Source organism: Nycticebus coucang, chromosome 10 (assembly GCF_027406575.1).
Source record: "Nycticebus coucang isolate mNycCou1 chromosome 10, mNycCou1.pri, whole genome shotgun sequence".
In the NCBI taxonomy this organism is placed as follows: Eukaryota; Metazoa; Chordata; class Mammalia; order Primates; family Lorisidae; genus Nycticebus; species Nycticebus coucang.
In genome coordinates this window covers 117,993,851-118,017,544 of record NC_069789.1, presented here as the reverse complement: position 1 = coordinate 118,017,544, position 23,694 = coordinate 117,993,851, and the positions used below count along the sequence as shown (strand labels likewise).

General features: G+C 51.1%; 1 protein-coding gene across 2 annotated transcripts in view; it reads right to left on the bottom strand.

The window, feature by feature from the left end:
* The window catches only part of SLC8A2 (solute carrier family 8 member A2), a 35,164-nt gene extending 13,396 nt beyond the window's left edge, over positions 1 to 21,768 (bottom strand). For both annotated transcript variants that reach the window (XM_053605474.1, XM_053605473.1), the window contains exons 1-4: positions 21,511 to 21,768; positions 16,548 to 17,238; positions 11,340 to 12,004; positions 2,498 to 2,920 (exon numbers count right to left, since the gene is read on the bottom strand). In XM_053605474.1, the coding sequence (XP_053461449.1) occupies positions 2,498 to 2,920; positions 11,340 to 12,004; positions 16,548 to 17,222 (1,763 nt within the window). In that variant the 5' untranslated portion in view covers positions 17,223 to 17,238; positions 21,511 to 21,768. The remainder of the gene's footprint in view (positions 1 to 2,497; positions 2,921 to 11,339; positions 12,005 to 16,547; positions 17,239 to 21,510) is intronic.
* Positions 21,769 to 23,694: the final 1,926 nt, after the last annotated feature.

The following is a 23,694-nucleotide window of genomic DNA, read 5'->3' as shown; positions in this document are numbered from 1 at the left end:
ACATCTCAACACACAAACCTGCACAGGATACAGTGAGACCTGTGCAAGGACAGGTGCACATAAGGCGGTCATGCTGGGACGTACATCCACCTCCACTCTTCTGCTTGCAGAGTATTTTAAATTTTCTGTGGGTGGAGAGACATGGCCGCCTACAACCTCAAAAGTGGGCTGTGGCTGTCCATGGTGCTGAAATTCCACTGCAAGGAGGGGGTCTCCTCCATACACTTGGGCACACACTGGGCACACACACAGCTGCTGACACAGTGATATGCTGGCAGAGTGACACACCCACAGCGCACACATACATCCCCCGTCACACACTCTTGCAGATATGCCAAGATCTACTAACACACAGTGAGTGACAGTGCAATGACACACATCAACTGGCACCTTGGCAGGAGTGCCCTCAGGAGACCCAGAAGGAGGAGAATCTCAACTGGCAGAGAACAACAAGAGTGACTCAAGCTAAGCTAGACAAAGGCAGGACTTCCTGAGATCACAAGAGCACCCCCTGCCTTGTTTCCTGGAAACTCCACTCTCTCAACATTGACCCCTCCTACCCAGGCCTCTGATCTCAGACCCAGTCTCATTCTCATCCTGTCTCCACTTGCCTCTTGCTAACCCAAAACTTCTTTTCTCTGTAGCATCATGACGATCTTCCCTGGTCCTGAATTTCTCTCCTGCATGTCTTTCTGTAGCTGCATCTCTCTACTTTTCAGTCTTCCCTGAGCTGCCTCTCAGCCTCTCTCTCCCTCTCTTGATGTCTCTCTCTCTGTTTCCTTCTCGCTTTGTCTCTCTAAGTTCCTGTGGATGTCTCTTGCTCTCTCCCCATCTATTCCTCTCTCTCTCTGACTGTTACTGTCTTCCACTCTCCCTGTCTCTGTCTCTCTATCTCTCTCTGTCTATCTCCCAGCCATCCCATCTCTGGGTGTCTCTCCTCCATCTCTGTGTTGATCCTGCCCAAGCCTCCCCTCCAGCCCTGCTGCTTCAAAGCACCTCTAATTAGCGCCTGCCCGTCAGAGGGAGAATGTGTTTCCCTTAATGCTAATTACCCTCCTGTTCTCTATCTCCTGAAGCCACAGCTGGAAGCTGGGGCGGGGGCGGGGGGCAGAGGGTATCCCAGCCTGGGGAATCCATGTCGGGGAGGAAAGGGCCTGTAGGGTTGCAGCAGCAAGAGGGAAGTGGGATGGACTACACTGGACAGAAACAAGCAGGAATACAACTCTCTCCATTCCCCCTGTCTCTTGGGAGTGAGAAACAGGGCTAGGATGGTGTGTCCCCCCACGCCCCTAGCCCCCAACCCAGTTCTAACCAACCCTAAGAACAGAGAGCAAGCCAGACAGAGAGATGGAAAGGTATGGCGAGCTGATGACTGAAATATAACCTGAATCAGAAAGCTGGATACTGGGAACAGGGACCCAGGGAGAGCTCGCACAGGGACCGAAAGATTCAGAGAAGCAAAGGGAGAGATGGAGTGACAGGGAGAGGAATGAGAAGCTGAGGCTGCCCGAGGCGGAGGCACAGAGGCTGGGAGCAGGAGGCAGAGGGGAACGCGGTGGGGGCTCCGCTGGAGTGGGAGGCGCGTGGGCGGCAGGAGGAGGGAGACAGACGGGCGTGCGGGGGCGGAAGGGAGCGGGCAAAGGCGGGGGAGGCGCCGTCTGCATTCCGGGCAGGCGTGTGGGGGATGTGAGGCTGCAGGCATACGTAGGGGGAATCCAGCAAGGGGTGGCCAGGGGTCTGGGCGTGAGCACAACCGTGGCTCTGTTAGTGTACGTGTCTGCGACGTTACGTGCGTCTGTGTGAGGCAGTGTCTGTGTCCTTATAAATGGCTTTGTGTCCATCTGCCTATGTGGCTGTATGTCTGCGTGTGTGTCTGTGCATCCACCCACCTCCCCATACCCCATCTGCCCAATCCCAGCCCTTTAGTCCCCCAGTCTTTCCAGGCCCTACCTCCCACGGCCACCATATTCCTACACCATCTTTTCCCAAACCTCGCCCACATTTCCCCTAGGTACCCTTCTATTTCCCAAGTTCTTCCTCAAGCCCACAAGCTCCACCCCTTCTCTAGCTCCGCCCAGGGCCACACCCATCCACGTAGACCCCGCCTTCTTCTGAAGCCTACATCTATTTCCTTGCCTCTCTACCCAGACCTCACACACTGCCTTAGGCCTTGCGCCTTCTCCATTCCAGGTGCACCTTCCCACCTCGACAGGACTCTCCTCTCCTCTCCCCTGGGACCTCTTTCTTCAGGACACACTCCATCTCCACCAGCTACCTATTAAGGACCCACACCCCTCACCCCAGACCCCTTTCTCATCCCCTCTCCCATCTCCTCACCTTCTCCAGTTCTACTCCCCAGGTCCTTCTCACCTCCCCTTCCTGCCCCAACTCTTTATTTCACTAGGCGCACCCCTCCGAGGCCCCGCCTCTTCCTTCACCAAGCCTGAAGTCTCGCCTCTTCTTTTCACCAGACCCCGCCCCTCTCTGGCGCGCTCACATGGTCTCGTCGTCGCCGAACTCGAGCTCGCCGCACGCGTCCTCGTAGTGCACGCCGCCGCCGCGCGCCGTGCCGTCCACCGTGCGGTAGGGGAGGCGCACGGTGCCGCGCGCGCCCGAGCTGCGCACGACGCGCACGTCCACGGTGCCCATGCACTCGCTCACGTGTAGCAGGCGATCCTGGAAGGAGAAGATGCCCGCGTGGTCGTCGTCCAGGATGGTGACAGTGGCCAGCAGCGGCGCCACCAGCCGCCCCTTGGGCCGCCCGCCACCGTCGGGCTCGAACATGCCCTGTGCGTCGCCCACGCGCAGGTTCAGCAGCCGTACGAAGAAATGCTCATCCTCCTCAAAGATGTCGTCGTCGATGATGCCGATGCGAAGCTCCTTCTGCGTCTCGCCGGGCTTGAACACCAGCGTGCCCTCACTGCGGCGGGGGTAGGGGGGAGAACCGGGTGAGGGTCGGTCAGCAGCTGTGTGTTTGCAGGACCAGGGAGTCTGGACCAGCTTCCCCGGTGGAGGGGCCGGTGCCACAGGAGAACTCACAAGTACGAGAGTAGACAGGCATTGAACAAGCAATACTGAGAGGGAATCAGAGTGGGCGTCCTGGAGGAGGGATGCAGAGTGGGAACAAAACAGAGTTGGTCCCTCTCGCCGTGGAACTCATGAGGAGTAGAAGGACGAGCATTAAACAGATAATGACATAGGTTGAGATCAGGGTAGGCTTCCCCGAACAGGCAACCTGGTTCAGGAGGCATCAGTGCACAGGCATGCTTCAAGCAGAGGGGACAGCACATGCAAAGCCCCAGAGTGGAGAAGGAGCCTGGAGTGTTCTACAGCCCTGCTTCTCAAAATGTGCATGTGAACCCCCTGGCAGACCTTGTTAAAAATGCAGATTCTCTCCTGAGTTTCTAGATTCTGCATTTCTAACTAGCTGCAGAGGGTGTGGATGGGCCTGATCACACTTTGAGTAGCAGGGATATAGGGCCCCAAAAGGATCTTGTCATTTTTCTTATCAAATCCCTTCTGTGCTCCCAGATACCCACAAGAGAAAGTCTCTTGATGCTCTAACTTGGCATCATTCATTCAACAAACATTCCTAGAGCCCCTGTTCTTATGCTGAATGGTGCTGGGGACACAGTGGTGATCAATCCGAAGAGCCATAGCACCATGACAATTACACATTTAATGACTTAATTACACAGTTCATTCATTCATTCAACAAAACTGATGAAACACCTGTTGTGTACCAGGCACTGTTCTAAGTGTTGGGGAAACAGCAGCAAAACCAGAGCAGACAAAAAAATCTCTGCCCTGGTAGAGCTTCTGTTTTAGTGCAGAAGATTGAATAATAAACAAACATAGAATGTTCAGTGGTGATGGTGCTACAGAATAAAGAGGACAGGGAGCATGGAGAGGGAGCTGTATCAGGCTGGTCAGGGAAAGCTGTTCCGAGGTGGTGATATTTGAGCAGATACCTGAACAGGGTGAGGAGGGAGCCCTGTGGATGATATCTGGAGAAGAGCATTCCTGGTAAGGGGAGCAGGGGGTGCAAATATGATAAGGCAGGAGCTGACCCAGAGCGTTTAAGTAACATCAGGGAGACTAGTGTGGCTGCAGCAGAGGAAGTGAGGAGGAGAGAGTGGGAGATGGCGTCACAGAGAGAACAGGGACAGATCTCATAGGGCCTCAGTGGGCCATGGAGAAGACTTATGAGTTTACTCTGAGCAGAGGAGGGATGTGAGCTGGCTTAGTGTTAAAAGAGCAACAGTTGTGTAAGTCTCCTAAGCCCCTACAAGATGCCATGTAAGGAATGTAGCGAGGGAATGAGGCTGTGGCATTAGATAAGTTGAGGTGAAATTTTGAGGGGACAGGGAATGAGCGGGCTCTTTGGGTGGGGCTGCAGACATTAACATGACTCTGAGATGTTAATGAATCTTGGAAATCTATCATTTCCCCCAATCCCTCGCACCATGCACGTAAGGGGTTCAGCACCATTATATGATTGATAAGTGTTCACCATCCTTTTTATGATCACCTTCATGATAAAAGTGTCCTTGGATCCAGATTTCCAAGAGAAGCCCAGCTCTGTGGGAGGGATGAGGGACCCCAAAATTCTGGCAAAAAAGATAGGGGGTATAGAACTAGATGACAAGACCTGGAGAGTAGGTACCAGGGGCTCCCTGTTGCTGTAGCCCTGGGGGACGCTGTCCATGGTGGCTATGCACCAAGACCGTTGGGCTGACCCACTCTAAGCTCCAAGCCCAGCTCAGTCACTGTGCCAGTTATGCAATCTTAGGCAGTTAGTATTGTGCAGCCCCCTCAGCCTCAATTTCCCTATCTGTAAAATGGAGCTAATGTGAATGGAGGTGTCTACCTCTGTTGCGGTAAGGATTGAGTTAATATGGGGAGGCACTTGGAATAGGCCAGGGGAAGCATCTGGTGGCACAGTGAAAGCTCTTAGCAAAGGATAGCTAGTGACATTTGTGTGTTAATATTAGAATCTTAAAGTACAGTATGTTAGAAATTTAAACTTAAAGGATAGGTAGAATGGGGAGGTCTTAGCATCATCTTTGCCAAACAACCCAAAGATTTAGCACCATCTTTACCAAAAATTAAACTGGACATCACTAGTAATGGTCGAGTAGACGTCATGTGCCTCCTCATACGATGCACCAAGGAGGACACAGCATCACTTCCGTGGGATTCCTGCCAAAAGTGCACAACTTGAGTCTAATCATGAGGAACATTAGACAAACTCAGACTGAGGATTGTTCTAGTAACTGCTGTGTCATCTGCAAAAGTGTCAGGGTCACAAAAGTTTTAAGAAGGTTGAGAAACTGAGCCAGACTAAAGACGACTAAAGAGACCCGACAACCAAATGCAACGTGTGGTTTGAGTGGGAAGTCCAGATTGAATGGGAAGAGAGGGAAGGAGTGAAAAACATAGTCATAAAGGATGTTGCAGGGATAACTGGGGAAATGCAACTTTAGGTTGAGTAATAGTATCAATTCAGTGATAAGTTTTTGAGTGCAATCATTGTGTTATGACTATATAGGAGAACATCATTATTCTTAGAAGATGCATGCTCAGGTATTTAGGGGTCAAGGACATGGCATCTGCAACTCACTGTCATAGAGGACCACAATTATTACTGTATTATATATTAAAGAGAGAGAGCACGGAAGCAAACAGGACAAAATGTGAATGGTCATTGAACACGCATGAAGATTATTATGAGAGTTCACCAAACTGGTTTCACAACCCGTCTGTAGGAGTGAAATTGTTTAAAATAAAAAGTTGGGAAGAAAAATAACATGGGAACTTTAGTAGCTAGGTATAAGAGTCATAGAAGGCTAGATTCACAGGACTTGTGTTCTGACACTGTACATGGAGAATCTAAGCAGGCAAAAATCTTAGAACCATCAAACCAGAGACTAGTTGGGGTTTGGAATGGAATACCAAAATGCTGGAATTCTGGAATCTTAGAACTCTGCACACTTAGTCTGTTAGGATCCTAGGGGTTTAAATCTCAGAATCTTGGAATAGCTATGCTGTTTGGGGCCTCAGAGATGGTGTTTAATGTGGAGAAACTAAGGCCCATGGGGTTGCCCTAGCCCATGCAATACCTGTGGGCAAATTAGTAAAAGGTTTCTGTTCTTCAAGACATTTATTTCCCTGAGCCAAGACATTATCATAACAGACATTCAAGTCTACGATGCCCACTATAAAGTTTCCTCAGATGTGATGTCTTGTGCAGTGCACAATCTCAACAACTATATGTGGTAGCCCTGCCTGCTCAGACTGAGGCGGGGCCTTGCCCAAGGAACAGAGTCCAGGGCTAAGTTAGGACTGGAACCCAGGTGTCCTTCCTGTCAGTCCTGGGCCTGGACTGCCCTAATAAACAATGCCAGGTTTTGCATGTCTATAGGGATGGGCGATCAGAGAAGGGGAGGGAGGCATTGGCTCTGATTCCACCAATGAGCAGAATTTATTCCTTCACTTCAAACACCTTGGTCTGGAGGTCACCCGCAGGTGAAAGCTGTCATCCCAGAAGGTGACATCTATACTCACTTTGTCCCACAGTGGCATGGGACTTTAGATGGGGGCAAAGTGGGTAGGAGAGTCATGTGAAAACTAGCCCCAATATGAATGAAGTTTCCTCAATGGAGGGCAACTGGGAGATGTGGAACAGGATGGAGGGAGTGGCCTAAGGGACCCCATGGTGCAGAATGACAGAACAAAGACCTGTGAACAGTGGCGCCCCCTGTGGGGAAGGCTGGAGATGAGCAGGGTAGGAAGGGTGGGTGGAGGTGTGTGGACAAAGGGACCCTGGACTGAATGAGGTGAAGGGGAAGACCTGCAAGGGTCCAGGGCAGTGGAAAGATTTAAAGAAGTGACAACGGCAGGGAGGGGATGCTGGGCTACCGAAGGTTTTTGCTGAGGCACAGTGGTGGAACTAAAAGTCTGTGAAACAGAGAACTGGGCCCCAGAAAGAGAAGAATTAAAGAGATGAGGGATTGGCTGCTGCTTTATGGCAGAACCCAAGAACTGTGAGCAGTCCAGCCTCAGCCCTTCCCCAGGGAGGAGATGAAAGAGGGAATGTCACGTTACTTAGCAGGTGGAACCTGTGAGCAGCTCAGCCACCAACAGGCTTCCTCCCCACACCCTGCTATATCTTTCCTCCTAGCTTTTCCCATTAGCTGACTTTTTTTTTTTTTTTTTTTTTTTGTAGAGACAGAGTTTCACTTTATGGCCCTCGGTAGAGTGCCGTGGCCTCACACAGCTCACAGCAACCTCCAACTCCTTGGGCTTAGGCGATTCTCCTGCCTCAGCCTCCCGAGTAGCTGGGACTACAGGCACCTGCCACAAGGCCCGGCTATTTTTTGGTTGCAGTTTGGCCGGGGCCGGATTTGAACCCGCCACCCTTGGTATATGGGGCCGGCGCCCTGCTCAATGAGCCACGGGTGCCGCCCTAGCTGACATTTTTATGTTATCAGAGTTTACTTCTGTGTGGCCTGGCTTTCCCAGGAGAATAGCAGCTCCATTTGGGTAGGGCCTTTATGTGTTTTGTTCACCACTAGTCATCACTTCCAGATCTGTTTGGGGCACACAGTAGACACATAATAAATGTTATTATCATGGGAAGTGGCAGGCTTATATGTGAATTCACAAAACACACTGTACAGCTATATGTCTTCAAAGGGTGTGGCATGGACAGAAAAACGATAAACAGATGAAGAATTGTACAAGCCACACAAGGACAGAGCTTTTATCTATTTTGTTTATTGTTCTATGATGCTTAAAAAGGCATCTGGCACATAGCAGGTGCTCAGGAGGAATTGGTGAATGAGATAATCTCATCGTTCTGTTTGAAGAAGAGTAAGGAGGGTGGCGCCTGTGGCTCAGTCGGTAGGGCGCCAGCCCCATGTACCGAGGGTGGTGGGTTCAAACCCAGCCTCAGCCAAACTGCAACCAAAAAATAGCCGGGCGTTGTGGCGGGTGCCTGTAGTCCCAGCTACTCGGGAGGCTGAGGCAAGAGAATCGCTTAAGCCCAGGAGTTGGAGGTTGCTGTGAGCTGTGTGAGACCACGGCACTCTACCAAGGGCCATAAAGTGAGACTCTGCCTCTACAAAAAAAAAAAAAAAAGAGGAGTAAGGAGAAGGACTGAGGCTGTGAGGTGGTGAGCAGAGGGAGAAAGGGTGAGTTGTTTTATGGGGGAACCAAAGGCTTTGGGTCATTACCTCTCTCCTCTTACCCTACTTTACTTTCCTCCATAGCATTTCTCACCATTTCATGTTTTTACATGTTTAGTAGTTTACGTCCTCTATGCAAACTGAGGGTGGGGACCTTAGCTCTTTTGTTCACCATGGTATGCCCATTGGCATATCGAGGTGCCCAATAAATATTTTTACTCTAGTAATGGTGGCATGGGGAGCTTGTTCTTCTGGATAGCAATGCACATAATGGAGGTAGAGTAATGAAAACAGTGTGGCATTGGCAGAAAACCACAGCCACATAAAGAATATAGGAGTGGGGGCTGCAAACTAATACAGCCTCTTTGAAAAGCAGTATGGAGAATCCTCAAAGAACTCAAATTAGATCTCCTATTTGTCTCTGCAATGCCACTATTAGGCATCTACCCAGAAGGAAAAAAAATCATTTTATCATAAGGACATATGCACTAGGTTGTTTATCGCAGCTCAATTTACAATCGCCAAGACTTGAAAACAACCTAGATGCCCATCAATTCAGGAATGGATTATGCATACCATGGAATACTGTTCAGGTGTAAAAAGATGGTGACTTCACTTCTTTTGTATTAACCTGGATGGAGCTGAAACACATTCTTCTCAGTAAAGTATCACAAGAATGGAAAAGCAAATACCTAATGTGCTCAATACTGATATGAAGCCAATAGATGATTTAATTCATACCCACATAGGAGAAATATTCATTTCCATTCAAGTTGGGGGGAGGGGATAAAGGGAGGAGGGGCAGGGGAGGGGGTTTAGGGTGCTCCCACTAATGGAGACAATGTAAGGATGTATGGCAGGACATAGCTACAAGATGGATTCTACCTAACAAATTCAAATGTTGTTATTTGGTTGTTTGTATCCTCACGTTAATCTGAAATTAAAAAAAAATATAGGAGGGGAAGAATGCAGGCCGAAAGCTTGTCTTCTTTCCTGTGTGTACTGGGTGCCTGGCACATGGTAGGTGCCCACTGAATGTTACTACTATGTGCATGTGGGGGAACAGCCATTTTACCAAACAATAAAACACAGGACAAAGTTACAATAATGAAAATATCATGGGGCTGGGTGCCATGGCTCACACCTGTAATCCCAGCAATGGGAGGCTGAGGTGGGAGGATCTCTTGAGCTCAAGAGTTCTAGACCAGCCTGAGCAAGAGTGTGACTCCATCTCTACTCAAAGTGGAAAAACTAGCCGGGCGTTGTGGTGGATGCCTATAGTCCCAGCTACTTGGGAGGCTGAGGCAGGAGGATTGCTTGAGCCCAGGAGTTTAAGGTTGCTGTGAGCTAAGTTGACACCATACACTCTACCCAGGAAAACAGTAGGACTCAGAAAGAAAAAAATAAAACAAACCCCCAGCATGATTTTGGACCACAGCTGTGAATAATTATGACCATCAAAGTGAAAATTACAAGTGATTTTATCTATCATGTTCATTCATCACTGTGTATATATCTAGAACAGCCTTTGGCACGTAGTAGGCGTTTGGTAAATTTTTTTTTTTGTAGAGACAGAGTCTCACTGTACCGCCCTCGGGTAGAGTGCCGTGGCGTCACACGGCTCACAGCAACCTCTAACTCTTTGGGCTAACGCGATTCTCTTGCCTCAGCCTCCCAAGCAGCTGGGACTACAGGCGCCCGCCACAACCCTCGGCTATTTTTTTGTTGCAGTTTGGCTGGGGCTGGGTTTGAACCCGCCACCCTCGGCATTTGGGGCAGGCGCCCTACTCACTGAGCCACAGGCGCCGCCCCACGTTTGGTAAATTTTTAAAAACTCTTTTTTTTTTTTTTAGAGACAGAGTCTCACTTTATCACCCTTGGTAGAGTGCTATGATATCACAGCTCACAGCAACCTCCAACTCCTGGGTTTAGGCGATTCTCCTGCCTCAGCCTCCCCAGTAGCTGGGACTACAGGTGCCCGCCACAACGCCCGGCTATTTCTTTTGTTGCAGTTTGGCCAGGGCTGGGTTTGAACCCACCACCATCGGTATATGGGGCCAGTGCCCTGCTCACTGAGCCACAGGCGTCGCCCAATTTTTAAAAACTCTTTTGTTTTTCTGGTATTTTTTTTTGAGACAGGATCTCACTCTCTTGTCCAGGCTAGAGTGCAGTGGCATCGTTATAGCTAGCTCACAGCAACATCAAACTCCTGCGCCCTACTGCTCCTAAGCAACGCTCCCACTTCAGCTTCCTAGGTAGTTAGGACTACAGGCATGCACCACCACATCTAGAGAATTTATTTTCTAATTTTTTTGTAGAGCTGACTCTCGCTATCTCACCCAAGCTGGTCTTGAATTCCTGACCTCAAGTGATCCTCCTGCCTTGGCTCCCCAAAGTGCTAGGATTATAGGCATGAATCACTGCACCAGGCCAATATTTTTCACTCCTTTTATTTAGTTTTGAGATAGAATCTCACTGTGTTGTCCAGGCTAAAGTGCTGTGGCTTCAGTCTAGCTCATAGCAACCTCAAACTCCTGGACTCAAGTGATCCTCCTGCCTCAGCCTCCCCAGTAGCTGGGACTAGAGGTGCCCATCACAACGCCTGGTTAATTTTTCTATTTTCAGTAGAGATGGGGTCTTGCTCTTTCTTGATCAGGGTGGTCTTGAACTCCTGAACTGAAGGGAATGTATGAAATGAGGCTGAGCACGAAGGCTCACACCTGTTATCCTAGCACTCTGGGAGGACAAGGTAGATGGACTGCTTGAAAAAATAAAAATAGAGAGGCTTATTCTATCAGGTAACAAAACATCCCTTAGAGCTGTAATAATTAACACAGCATATTGCCAAGCACTAGAATCCACAGCCAGATAATGAACTTGGGAGGGGCAGCCTGCTGACAGCATTCCCTCTTTCCAGCAATGGGTGCTGAATGCCTAGAACAGGGTCTGGCACAAAGTATGCGCTCAAGAACAAATGAAGGAACGAGTGAATGAAGGAATGCTGCAGGCGTGCCCAGCAAGGTGAAGATGGGCACTGGAGGTAACCGAATGGCAATGGACATGGAGGCTGCTGGGCGGAGGAACACACAGACAACTCCCCCTGCCCACCCAACCAGCCAAGGCGGGTTGGGGAGTGCGCTCCGGACCCACCTGTACTCGTAGTCGGAGCCGGCCTTGGCGGAGCCATCCTCGGTGCGGTAGTCCACGTAGAAGGTGCTGTTGCCCTCTCCGCCTTGGCAGGTGACAGAGAGCAACACGGAGCCACAGTTCTCCAGGCAGTGGTAGAGGCTGGGCTCGAAGTAGATGCGGCTGGCGCCGTCGTCCTCGTCCTCGCCGGGGCCCTCGGCCGGGTTGGCCCTCCGCGAGGCGTCCACCGCGTGTCGCCGCAGCACGTTACCCGCGCCGGTCATCATGCGCGTGGCCTGGATGCGGTAGAAGGCGCGGCTCTTCTGCTGGTGCAGCAGCGCGTAGTAGTTGGCGATGCCCACCAGCTGCTCCAGGTCTTTGTCCGGGTGCTTCTGCTTGAGGTCCTTGAGGATCTGGATGACCTCGCGGCGGCTGGCGTCCAGCTCGCGGGCCTCGGCGGGGCCCGGGCCCAGGCCGGCCAGCTCGCCCGGCGCCTCGGCGCCCACGAACGTGCCGTCCAGTTCGATGCTCTTCGGAGGGTCGCCTTCTGCGCCGATGATGATGCCGCTGCGCGGGTCGGTGCGGTAGCGCTTGTACACGTACTTGTAGAAGAGCAGCCGCTTGTCGGCCATCCAGGCGAACACCACGCACACCGGGAAGAAGATCAGGGTCAGCAGCGCCTCCCACACCTGCGGGGGGCGCGGGCGTCAGGACGGCCGCGTAGCTGGAGGTGCGCTCGCAGCCGCCCCTCTGGGCCCTGCTCCCCGGCCTCACGTGTGCCTTGCGGCTCTCCACCTATTTCTACTTCTGTCCCTCTTTTTTTGTCAGTCTCTGTTTGCTTTGTCTCTCCCCATCTTCCCCCACCCCGCCCCCCCCAATCTGTGTGTGTGTTCTCTAGTCTCTCACCTGGTCTCCTCATCCGTCCAGCCACCCACCTTTTCCACGCTAAGAACCACGCCCAGCTGCCCAGGCGCCAGACTTCCCCAGTCACCACCAAGCGACGGACGCTTCCCACCCTGTGGTCCCAGCCCTTGTCCAGGGGCAGAGGCTCTCTCTCTCTCTCCTTTCTTCTCCCTTCTTCCTGCTGCATTTCTGCCCCCTCACTGCCCTCTCTTGGAATGCTTCCACTGCCCCAAACCTTACCCAACAGCCCTCATTTGCCCTCCGCCCCTGGCAGTGCCTCCTTAGCATTTGCTTGGCCCTCAGGGACAGGACTCTGAGTTTGGCTCGTCTCACAACCAAGGCTCTACAAGAAGGATGGCTGGCTCTGACTCTTGGTCTGTGAAATGGGGGACATCTCAAACTCAGAATGAGCACAGACATCCATAGCACTCAGCACCATCACTTCCTGACACATGGAAAAGATTCGAGATGTGAAATCAGTATCATCATCATTGTTATTACTAGGACTATTGTCCTGGGTTCATTGATGTCTTGAGACAGTCTGGGGGTGGCCGACACATGCTGGGACACACACAAGAAATATCCACCAAGAATTGATAGTATGCCTTAAAGATACTCATGTCAAGACTCAATGTTACCTTTCTCATTAAAGATGAATAGATGAAAGAAAATTTATGATCAGATGGCCTCAGAAGCACCTTAAAAATAAGCCAGGTAGGAAAAATATCTAAGATCCAATCGCCACATCCCATTGTCAACTGTGTTTATTAATGGCTTGGAGAAACAGTAAAACCATGTAAAACCACCAGGAAGGGCTGTGAAAAGAAGCTGAATGTCCAGCTGTGAAATAAACTCTCTCCCTTGTTAATTGAACCTACCACTATGTATACTGCAGGTGATTTCTACTCATCAGACAACAACCCCACACACCTAAATTTTCTTTACTCCCTGCAGTTAGATAAAAGGAGATTCCAGCAGATTCACATTGTTGTTCTAGAATACCTACTGGGAATGGGCACCAGGTATGTGCCTACCCAGGGAGGAGACTGTCAGGTCTCAGTGGGGTAAGAGCTCCCTTCAAACGAGGTACTGGAAATCTAGGGGTGCTTATGGTTTGCCGTCATAATTGGGGAGGGGTCTTGACCTTTAATGGCCTGATGAGATCCCGTGACTCATGGGACAGTCTCACACAATACAGAATTTTCCCATGTATTGCCTCACTTCAGGATGTGCCACTGGAAACTCACGTCCGTGAAAAATCTGTTTATGATAATTGTATAGCCACTATGCAATCTATCTGTGTGACAAAATTGCACTTTTACCCCGTAAATTTTCAATTTTATTTATTTATTTTATTTATTTTTGTAGAGACAGGGTCCCTCTATGTGTGCCCAGGTGGGTTTCAAACTCCCAGCCTCAAGCAATCCTCCCACCTCAGCCTCCCAAAGTGCTGGGATTATAGATGGGAGCCAGTGCACCCAACCCCATAAATTTATAGAGAAAAAAAAAAAAGAGTATAGAACTTAACTCTGTTTTCTGTAGACACTATTTAAAGTATTTTCTCATATGATTTCACATATGCCGAATACACTCATTTTTAATCTTGTGGCTACCCACTCCTCTGCCTAGATTTTTTTCCATGGAATGGTTTTCTGATTCTTTTTCTGCTCTTAATCCCAACATATTCGGCTGGGCGAGGTGGCTCATGCCTGTAATCCTAGCACTCTGAGAGGCCGAGGTGGGTGGATTGCTTGAGCTCACCAGCTCCAGACCAGCCTGAGCAAAAAGCGAGATCCCATCTCTACTAAAAATAGAAAAACTGAGGCAAAAAGACCGCTTGAGCCCAGGAGTTGGAGGTTGCTTTGAGCTATGATGCCACGGCATTCTACCCAGGGTGACAGCTTGAGACTCTATCTCAAAACAAACAAACAAACCCAACATATTCATTATAAATAAGTGTCTGCCTCTAGCCCCTTGTCATGAGAGTAGTTATAATGAAGCATTTACATGAGGAAACACAGATTGTCCTATAAGAAATCTTTACTTTAGGGCGGTGCCTGTGGCTCAGTGAGTAGGGCATCGGCCCCATATACTGAGGGTGGTGGGTTCAAACCCGACCCTGGCCAAACAAAAAAAAAAATAGCCAGGTGTTGTGGTAGGCACCTGTAGTCCCAGTTACTCGGGAGGCTGAGGCAAGAGAATCGCCTAAGCCCAGGAGTTGAAGGTTGCTGTGAGCTGTGTGACGCCACAGCACTCTACCGAGGGCAATAAAGTGAGACTCTGTTTCTACCAAAAAAAAAAAAAAAGAAAAAAGAAAAGAAAAGAAATCTTTACTTATGTCATAGTTTGGACATTATACTGACTTTGGGGAAGCCAAATGCATAGGCAAGATCATTAATGAAAAGAATAGCAAACATTTACTCTGTTCCAGGCAGATTGTTTGAAGCCCTTCCACATGGAGCACTTTAGCTTGTCCTCCTGGAAGCCCCATAAGGTCAGCAATAATATGATCCCCATTTTACAGGTGGGAAACTGAGGCACAGAGAAGGCAAGGAATCTGCCTAAGGTCACACAGCAGAGGTAGGATTTGAATTCAGGCCTCTGGTTTCAGGGTCCATGAACCAAACCCTGAGGCTACAGCCCTGTCTACTGTCACCTAAGTACTTCACATCAGCAAAATAAAGGGAGGTAAGGAAATATTAGTTATAAAAAAGGGGGATTGGATATGAAAGCTCAAGAGCCTTTGCAGCAATCGTGGAGGAAATACACAGCCTGACAGATTTTCTTACTCCCCTGGGTCACTTGTCCAGGAGCAACTGGTCTCATTTTTATCTGGTGCCAATTCTTCCAGTGCTTTAATGAAAATGTCCCATAACTCAGGTCTCCATGTTACTCCTGGGTGATCCCTGCCCTTCTCCACCCAGAGCGTGGTGTTTTATACACTCCCTCTGCTCCTTATGTCTCAGCCAGCTCCTTCTCAAAGGGAACCATCTCCTCCTCCCTATCCCTGCCCCACCTCTCACCCTGATGTCTAAAATTCTTTTTCACAGCCTTGGTGTAAATCCACCAAAGGCCATTTTGAAAGCCTAAGTCAGGACACCATTCTATTCTTTTTAATGGCAGCTTAAACCAAAGGATGCATCATTCTGCACTTTTTCACCCTGGCAGACAGGAAACTCAGCATCACAATCAGGGGTCAGTGGCAGCAAGTTCTCTCCCTCTCTCATGCCCTGTCTTCCAGTGTGACCATTTTCCCCCTTCCTCGCTGTGGTTTCTCATCACTCAGTTACATATCACCCTTTATAGATTACCCATAAAGCATTTTTCTATCTCTAGCTTCAGATTCTTCCTGGAAAGAAACTATAACTGGTGAAACCTGACAGGCAAAAATAGATTACACACATGTATGAATGAATCCTGGACACTGGCAAATAAATTATACATGTGTGTGACTGAATTAGGCCAGGCCCATAAATAAATTACGCAAATGTACCTGACAGTCATGGGGTTGGGGGAATAAATTAGGCAAATGTTGTGAAGGAAGCCTACTTCAGTATGCAGGTTAAGACACTGGACAAATGAGAGGCAAGTGATTATGAGAATGTAGGTTGTAAATCATGCACCTGCGAGTCTAAATTTTATCTAACTATTGGAATAAATTACGCAGAGTGGTCACTGGGCTTATATCTATGTTGGGCTAGATAGGAGTATAAATTATACTGAAGTGACATAAATTATTCCAACACCAGAAATCAATTATGAATAATGAATGAATTATGTTAACTATGATTGGATATCTGGCAAACCCAGAGCTAAATTATGCAAGCCCATGGATAAATTATGCAAATTGCACCAAGTTACCCAAACCAATTAGCACTGTCAGAAAACACAGGGCTGGATTATGCAAGTGTAGTATGAATTATGCAAATAGAGGATGTTTCATGGCAGAAGTGGGAATAAATTATGCAAAATACAGGGAGTGTTGGAAAACATGTGTACATACCTGGCATGCATTACACAGATCACAGGGGTTCTGTTAGCACCCACGGTGCCCTTTAACAGAGAGAGTAAACAGCATCCTTTCTGGATGGGCATACTGTAGTGTAAAACAATCTCCCTCTGGGAAGATGAGTGCTTGCTGCACCTTCCAGAGACACGACTGGGTAGCACCAGCAGGACTCCAGCCCCTCCAGCAAGATATGCCCCTTTTGGCCCAATGTGCAGTGTGTGACCAGCACTACCATACCTGGCAGCCCTCTCAGATGTGAACATGCATTTCTGCAAATACACAAACATGCACCAAGAAAGTATCCATGGGTCCTTGCTCACCTGGACCACACCTGGGGAAAAGACAGCAAGGATGAGATAAAGCCAGACATAGGCGAAGATACTCCACGAGGCAGTGACGAAGAAGACTCTCAGGTGTTTGATCTTGCGGCTCTCACCAGCAGGGATGACATAGATGCACACGGCGATGACCACAAACATGTTGAAGGCAGCGCTACCCACGATGGTGCCTGGGCCCAGCTCGCCTGCCTGGAAGTTGTGGCCACAGACCTCGATGACCGACAGCAGGATCTCTGGTGCCGAGGAGCCCAGGGCCATGAGCGTGAGGTTGGACACAGTCTCATTCCAGATGCGGACGGTGCCCACACTGGTCTCACCATTGGCCTTAGTGATGGTGATCTCTTTCTCCTTCGACGTGATGACCTCGATGGCCGCCATGAAGCGGTCAGCAATGATGGACACGCCCAGGAACATGTAGACCATAGCCACAAAGTAGACCACTGCCCGTGCTGCCTTATCACCCAGGGACGGGTCGTCCGGCTCCCACACAGGCAGCAGGACCCCCGGCTGGCAGCGGTAGGAGCCCTGGCAGCCTCCTGTGCTGGTGTCGCTGTCATTGGCTGGGGGAGGCGGCAAGGAGGGGGTCGGGGTGGCTGCCCCCGAACACAGGGGGACCCCCAGGAGGAGAGCAACCCCTACCAAGGCCAGGGGAGCCATGGAGGGTGGTGGGTTCCTATGGGGGAGGAGGGGGAGGTCTGAGTCACACAAAGTCAAAGCTTGTTTGGGGAGGGAAATGGGGGGAATGAGGACAAATACAAGGAAGACAAGGAATGAGGGAGACACAGAGAGCACCAGATGGAGACTCAGAGAAAAAGAAAGATAAAGACAGAGGAACCCTCACATGCTGTTGGTGGGAATGTAAATTGGCCTGTGCACTTTGGGGAACTACAGCTGAACATCATGCATCCTGATCCTTGGTAAGTATCCAGGGGAGATAGGTCCGTATGTCCACCAGAAAGCACCTACGAGAACATTCGCAGCAGCCTTACTTATAATAACTTCAATTGTGAAACCACTCAGATGCCTGTCAGCAGTAAAATGGAGAGATACATCGTGGAGAAGTGGCATGGTAGAGTAGTATGTAGCACTGAAAAGGGGTGGGCGCTGATGCGTCCACACCCCAGGTGAACGCACAGACACGGTGCAGATGGATGCAGCCCGCACACTGGCATGCTTTGTACAACGGGCAGGGAGACAGAGGCCCTAAATTCAGTGATTCTGATAGTTCCCAGCATGGCCCTCAGAGAGCTCCTGCTTGGGATTTATGCTGTGGCAGGTGCTGGGGGTGTCGGTCTTGGGTGTGGCTGGGGAGAAGCTGCTGGAGGGTCTCATTCACGTCCCTCCCTGAGATGGTAGTGGGTGTCAATCTCTCCAGCATCCCCGAGGCTCTGATTCGGATTCTGCCCCAGCTCTGTAAGCTGCACAATTCCTTAGCGGCTGTGACACATAAGGCACTCTGTTGGGCTTTTTGTCCCATGTGGGTGCCAGGTTTCTTCTGTCCCAATACTTCTGTCCGTGCTATCGCCCTGGGTTTGAGTGGCTATTACTGCATCTTGTCCAGGTTTCCTTTAAAACCAAAAATTATTTCCTCATCTGCTTAGAATGCTTCATAGCCCATGTCTCACTCAGAGCAGCAAAGTCCTCTCTGTGGCCTCAGAAGTCTGGCATGATCTGACCCCCCATTCCCTCTCTGGCCTCACTTCCTACCCTCTGCTCCTGGCCTAGCCTGCTCTAGCCTCCCATCCTTCTCTCCATTCCTCAGAGAACCAGTTTCTACATTGGGGCTTTTGTGCTTGCTGTCCCCACTCCTGGGACATTCTTCCCCACATGTCCATTAGCCTTGGTGCCTCCTCCCCATCAGGTATAAACTCTGATGTCACCTTCCCTGATCACCCTATCCAAAATGACACCATCTCCATTTGGGGAGTCCCCACCAATTTCACAGATGAGAGGGCCAAGGCTCAGAGAGGTTAAATAACTTGCCCAAAGTCACCCAGCACCCACTCCGTGGCTCCCAGGTTCTCTCTCCATGAGGACACTCCACACCACTTAGAGCTCCTATTCCCACCTCCTCCCACGTAGTCACCTATTTAAAAAAGGACAGAGAGAAGAGGGGAAGTGCCTTTGGAGTCTGCACCCTCCCAGATCCCTCTCTTGGCCACCAGCCTCATTTCTCCTCGTAACTTCCCTTTCTGCCTAAAAAGTTCTTCTAAGAGTCTAACTTACACCCTGTCCTCGACTCACACCCCACGTACCTACTGGCTGGGAGCTGGCTCCTCTGGGGGAGGGAGGCAGAATGTTGGCAGAACTTCCCAAGAAGGAGCGAGCAAGCAAGCAAGCGAGGGAGCCTGTGTATATGTGTGTGTGTGTGTGTGTGTGTAGGCGGGGGTGGGAAAAGGGGTGATTCTTAAAGGGCCACCACACAATTAACCCCCTCAGCAAGGCCCCAAATGATACATCTAATTAGCAGCCCCCTAATTAGCAACCACTTAGGTGTAATTACAAACCCACCAGGATCCAAAGCAAAGAACTCAAGCTCTCTTCTCCCTCCCCTTGGCTTTCAAGAGGAACAGGGCCACCTGGGAGTCAAGAAGTCAACTAAAGCATCTCACTCCCTTGTGCAGGGAGGTGGCCTGGGAAGTCCTCCCTCCCAATGCAGTCCTCAAGGGAGACCAGAAACAGCTGATCAGTGCTCTCATGGCTGTCTTTCTCGCTCAGGGGCTCAGGGGTCTGGTAAAGCAGCCTAGCTCAAGCCCTTTTCTTCTCAAAATCTGGTTTCCTCTCACTGGGGCCTTGGGGGAGGTGAAGTCAGAGAGGAAAAACTCTAGATAAATATTTGTGAAATGACTGACCAAGAGGTCTGAGCCCTGTCTGCTGGGGACAACTGGCTCTCTTAGCTTGAAGCTCCTGCCTCTGCCTCTCAGTCCACCAGCAGCCCTGAAACCTAATCTGGGTTTAGAAACCAGGGGCAAAAGGATCAGGTTGAGCCCAGGGTGGGAGCGAGAGGGCAGATGGCTTGCACCATTTCCCAGTCCCGCATGTCCCAGGGCCATCCCTCCCCACCCGCATGGGCCTGCAGCCAGCTGGGTCAGCAGTGAGCACCCCTGTTCTGCCTCACAAGGCTCCTCCGGGCCTTGGTGTCTTCATGTTGAGCAGGACTGTGGACTTCAGGGCAGGCACAGTCTGGCATGCCAGGGGAGACCCCTTTCTCATATCCCTCATAGAGCGGAGGGACCAAGGAGCACCCTCTGGCCCTCAGAGGAATATCTAAGGTGGGGACACAGACTCCTAAATATGCATATTTCCTGCCCCAGGGTGAGCCCGGGCCCTCCCTCCCACTATCTCTCAGTGCCCCAGCCTGGGGATCACATGCAGAGTTTGGGTGTCCAGAGCTGTAATACACTGATGGCTAAGCTGAAGTCCAGAGGAGGGAGAAAACCTGGCCAAGTCACAAAGCTTCAAGCCTGGGGTAGCACAGATGGAAAGTCAAGGCGTGGGACTGAACCTGGTGCTCTTTTTAAGTCATCTAGAGCTGCACTCTGGCACTGTTACACAGGGCTGGGGCACACACACACACACAACCACACACCTTTTTCCTCACCACTCACTTTTACCCACCTCCTGTGAGATCCCCTTCCCTGAAGAAAGGGGACTTAGGACTCAGAAGGGCCCCCCACAATGTGGTAGAGAAGCTTTTGAGATCCATCCTCACTGAGACAGGTCTGAGGTTGGCATGCCATATAAAGGATGGAAGTGAGACTGCAGGAAGGACTGGCCTGGCATGATCCAGCACCTAGTACTGTCCCTGGAGTAGGAAAGGCACTCAGTAATTGTCAGGAGATGAGTAAATCAAGAACAAGACAAACAGCAAGAGGTATGGAAGTCAGACTGTAGGAAGGACTGGTCCAGTTTATACCAAGAGGAATGGGGAGGTTAGACTGGTCCAATCTCTACTGCAAAGGTTACAGGTTAAACTGCAAGAAGGATTGGCCACAGAATTCCAGAAACAAGGCAGGGCAGAGGAGAGGGGCTCTGTCCTCAGGGAGCGCTAAGGCCAGTGCCAACTCGGAGGACAACAGGAGAGAGCTTGAGCTCCGCTAAAGAGGAGAGAGGAGTTTAGAGGACTCCAGGCCTTCAGGGGGAGCCCACTCCGTGGGGGGTCTTCTTCCTCTAGGTCTTCCCTGCTAGGGGCGGAGACAAAGGTGTGTAGGAGGAAAGTGAACTGGCTCCCAGAGAGAGTGAGAGAAGAGAGAAACAGAGATCCAGATACCCAGAGACAGGGAGAGAGACAGGGGAGTGAGAAAGGAAGACACACATAGAGATCGGAAGAAACAGAGACTCGGATAAAGCAGAGACGGACCGACAGAGACACAGGAAAGCTGAGATAGTGGAGAGAGACAGAGAAACACACAGAGATGGCGCAAGAGGAAAGCAGAGAGACCCAGGACTTAGAGACACAGCACGGGAGAGACTCTGAACAGACTCAGGCACGGAGAGACCCTGAGAGAGGGAAACAAGAACGGAGAGAGAGAGAGAGATTGATTGATTCAGGGAAAGGACTCAGAGTAGCCAGACTCGGCCAGACAGAGACCCCTGAGAGAGGTGGAAGCTGAAAGATGAGACCCAGACACAGGAAGGCGGGGGCGGAGGGAGAGAAGGGGGGCGCCCCAGACGGGGAGGGGACGGGGTGCTCCTGCCCCCTCAGTGTCCAGGAGGCCCCATCTCCGTCCTCCTACAACGCAGGAAGGGCTGAAGGTGTGGGGGCTACCGGTGACACCCTTACCCCACAGAAGGGCCCCAGTACCCGCACCCGGAATATGCAGCCCCCCAGCCTGCATAAACGAGCTCAGGGACAGCGGCTCCTGGCTCCTCAGACAGCCCCCCCACCCCACGGCTGGGGTAACCGGGTCTTCCTCCTACGCCCCTCCCCGCTGGGGTCTCTTACCTGCGGCTACAGCTTGGAGCAGATCCCCCCAGCGCTGGGCTGGCAGGGGTGGGCGACTCCGCCCGAAAGACGGAGAGAGAGCGAGATTGAGAACCGGGAGACTGAGAGGGAGAGCCGGGGAGGAGGGGAGGGAGAGGGGCAGAGGGAGGAGAGGAGAAGAGAGGGGAGGGATACGGGGGAGGGGGAGTCGGAGAGGGAGCGCGGGAGGAGGGGCGGGGGGAGTCGGGAGGGGGAGGAGCCCAAGGGGGCGGGCGCAGGAGGCGGGGGCGGCCCGGGGTGGGGCCTAGGGAGAGGGGGCGGGCGGAGGAGGTGGCCCAAGCTGCTGCCAGCCTGGGGTTCAGCACCAGAGGCAACGGACAGCAGCGGAGGGCGCTCGCGTGTGCGTGAGTTTGAGAGACTTCTGCCCCCCCACCCGCCCCACAGAGTCTCCAATCCATACAAGGGCCAAAATATGCAAAAGCAGCTACAAATAGTTACAGGCCCCCAGATTGTTTAGCTGGAGTCAGATCCAAATTCACATACTGTGCCTGCCTACATACCCCCTCAAAGAAGGTCAGAAACAACCACAAAGACACCCATTAATAATAATAATAACAGTCTGGGTGCAGTGGCTTACGCCTGTAATCCCAGCACTCTGGGAGGATGAGGTGGGTGGATTGCTTGAGCGCAGGAGTTCGAGACCAGCCTGAGCAAGAGCGAGACCCTGTCTCTATGAAAAATAGAAAAAACTAGCTGAGCATTGTGGCAGTCGCCTGTAGTCCCAGCTACTTGGGAGGCTGAGGCCAGAGTTTGAAGTTGCTGTGAGCTATGATACCACGTACTCTAGCCTGGGCAACAGAGTGAAACTATGTCTCAAAATAATAATAATAACAACAACAACAATAACAGCTGCCATTCCTACAGCACTGAAAACCTGCTAGGCATCCTTATAACATTTTTCTTTTTTTGAGACAGTCTCACTATGTCACCCTCAGTAGAGTGGCTCACAGCAGCCTCAAAACTCTTGGGTTCAAGTAATTCTCTTGCCTCAGCCTCCCAAGTAGCTGGGACTACAGGCACCTGCCACAATGCCTGGATACTTTTTTGTTGTAGTTGTTGTTGTTTAGCCGGCCAGGGCTGAGTTTGAACCCACCAGTCTTGGTGCATGTGGTTGGTGCCGTAACCACTGTGCTAAAGCACCAAGCCCCTTATAACATTTTTTGTCAGCTCCTGACACATGTTGACTCAATCAACCCTGTGAGGCAGATGCCATTAGTCCCATTTTACAGACAAGGAAACTTAGGTATAGGGTGGTGAATATTGCCTTGGACTCTACACCTTTAATAACCACACTGGATGCTGCCCCAGGCTGAAGAAGACTGGGTATGAAGTCAGGAAGTGAAATGCAAAAACCCAAGCAGGGCCCCTCACCCCTGCTCACACTTATCTACAAGCACATGAGCATGCGTACACACACACACACACACACACACACACATGCATTTCTCCAGAGTGTACTTGCCACAGACCCACACCATCACTAAGCTCACCCCAAACCCCACACCAGGACATTAGGTGATGGAGTGTTAACCTAGTGTCAAATGATCCATCACCGGGGGGGGGGGCCTGCTCATGCCCACTGCCAGTCCTGGCTGGACACCCTTGGGCCAGCTGCCAGGAGAGGGAGAAGATCCAACTCTCGGCAACTTCCCACGCCTGGACCTGCCTTCTGGGAGAGGGGAGGAAGGCAGGAGTAGCTAGGAACTGGTGGGATCCTATCTCACCCAAACGCACCATAGAGAACTGGTGGGTGGGTCTTCACTGTCAGTGGTGGTGGTCAGACTTATGGCTGGACTTATATGGCAGGAAGCAGACAGATGGCCAGAATGACTGTGGTTCTTGCCAATCCTCAACTTCCCCCACCTCCACCCACCACTCCTCAGGAAGCTGATGTCCCACCCAACCCCTGCCCTGGGGAGGAAGCTGCCCTGCCCCCAGCCTGGATCCTGTTCAGGAATTAGTCCCCAACCCTGCTGACCTGGATTCTATTCCTGGCATGTGGTGGGGGAGGGCAAGACTTTTTTCATCATTCCCGCCTTTGACTGCTCCCTGAGATGCAAGCCTCTGATTCCTTTTCCTGGTACCAGAGAAAGGACCGCAGGAGGGGGCGATTCCTCTAGCCACAGGGTGGGAAAATCAGCCTCG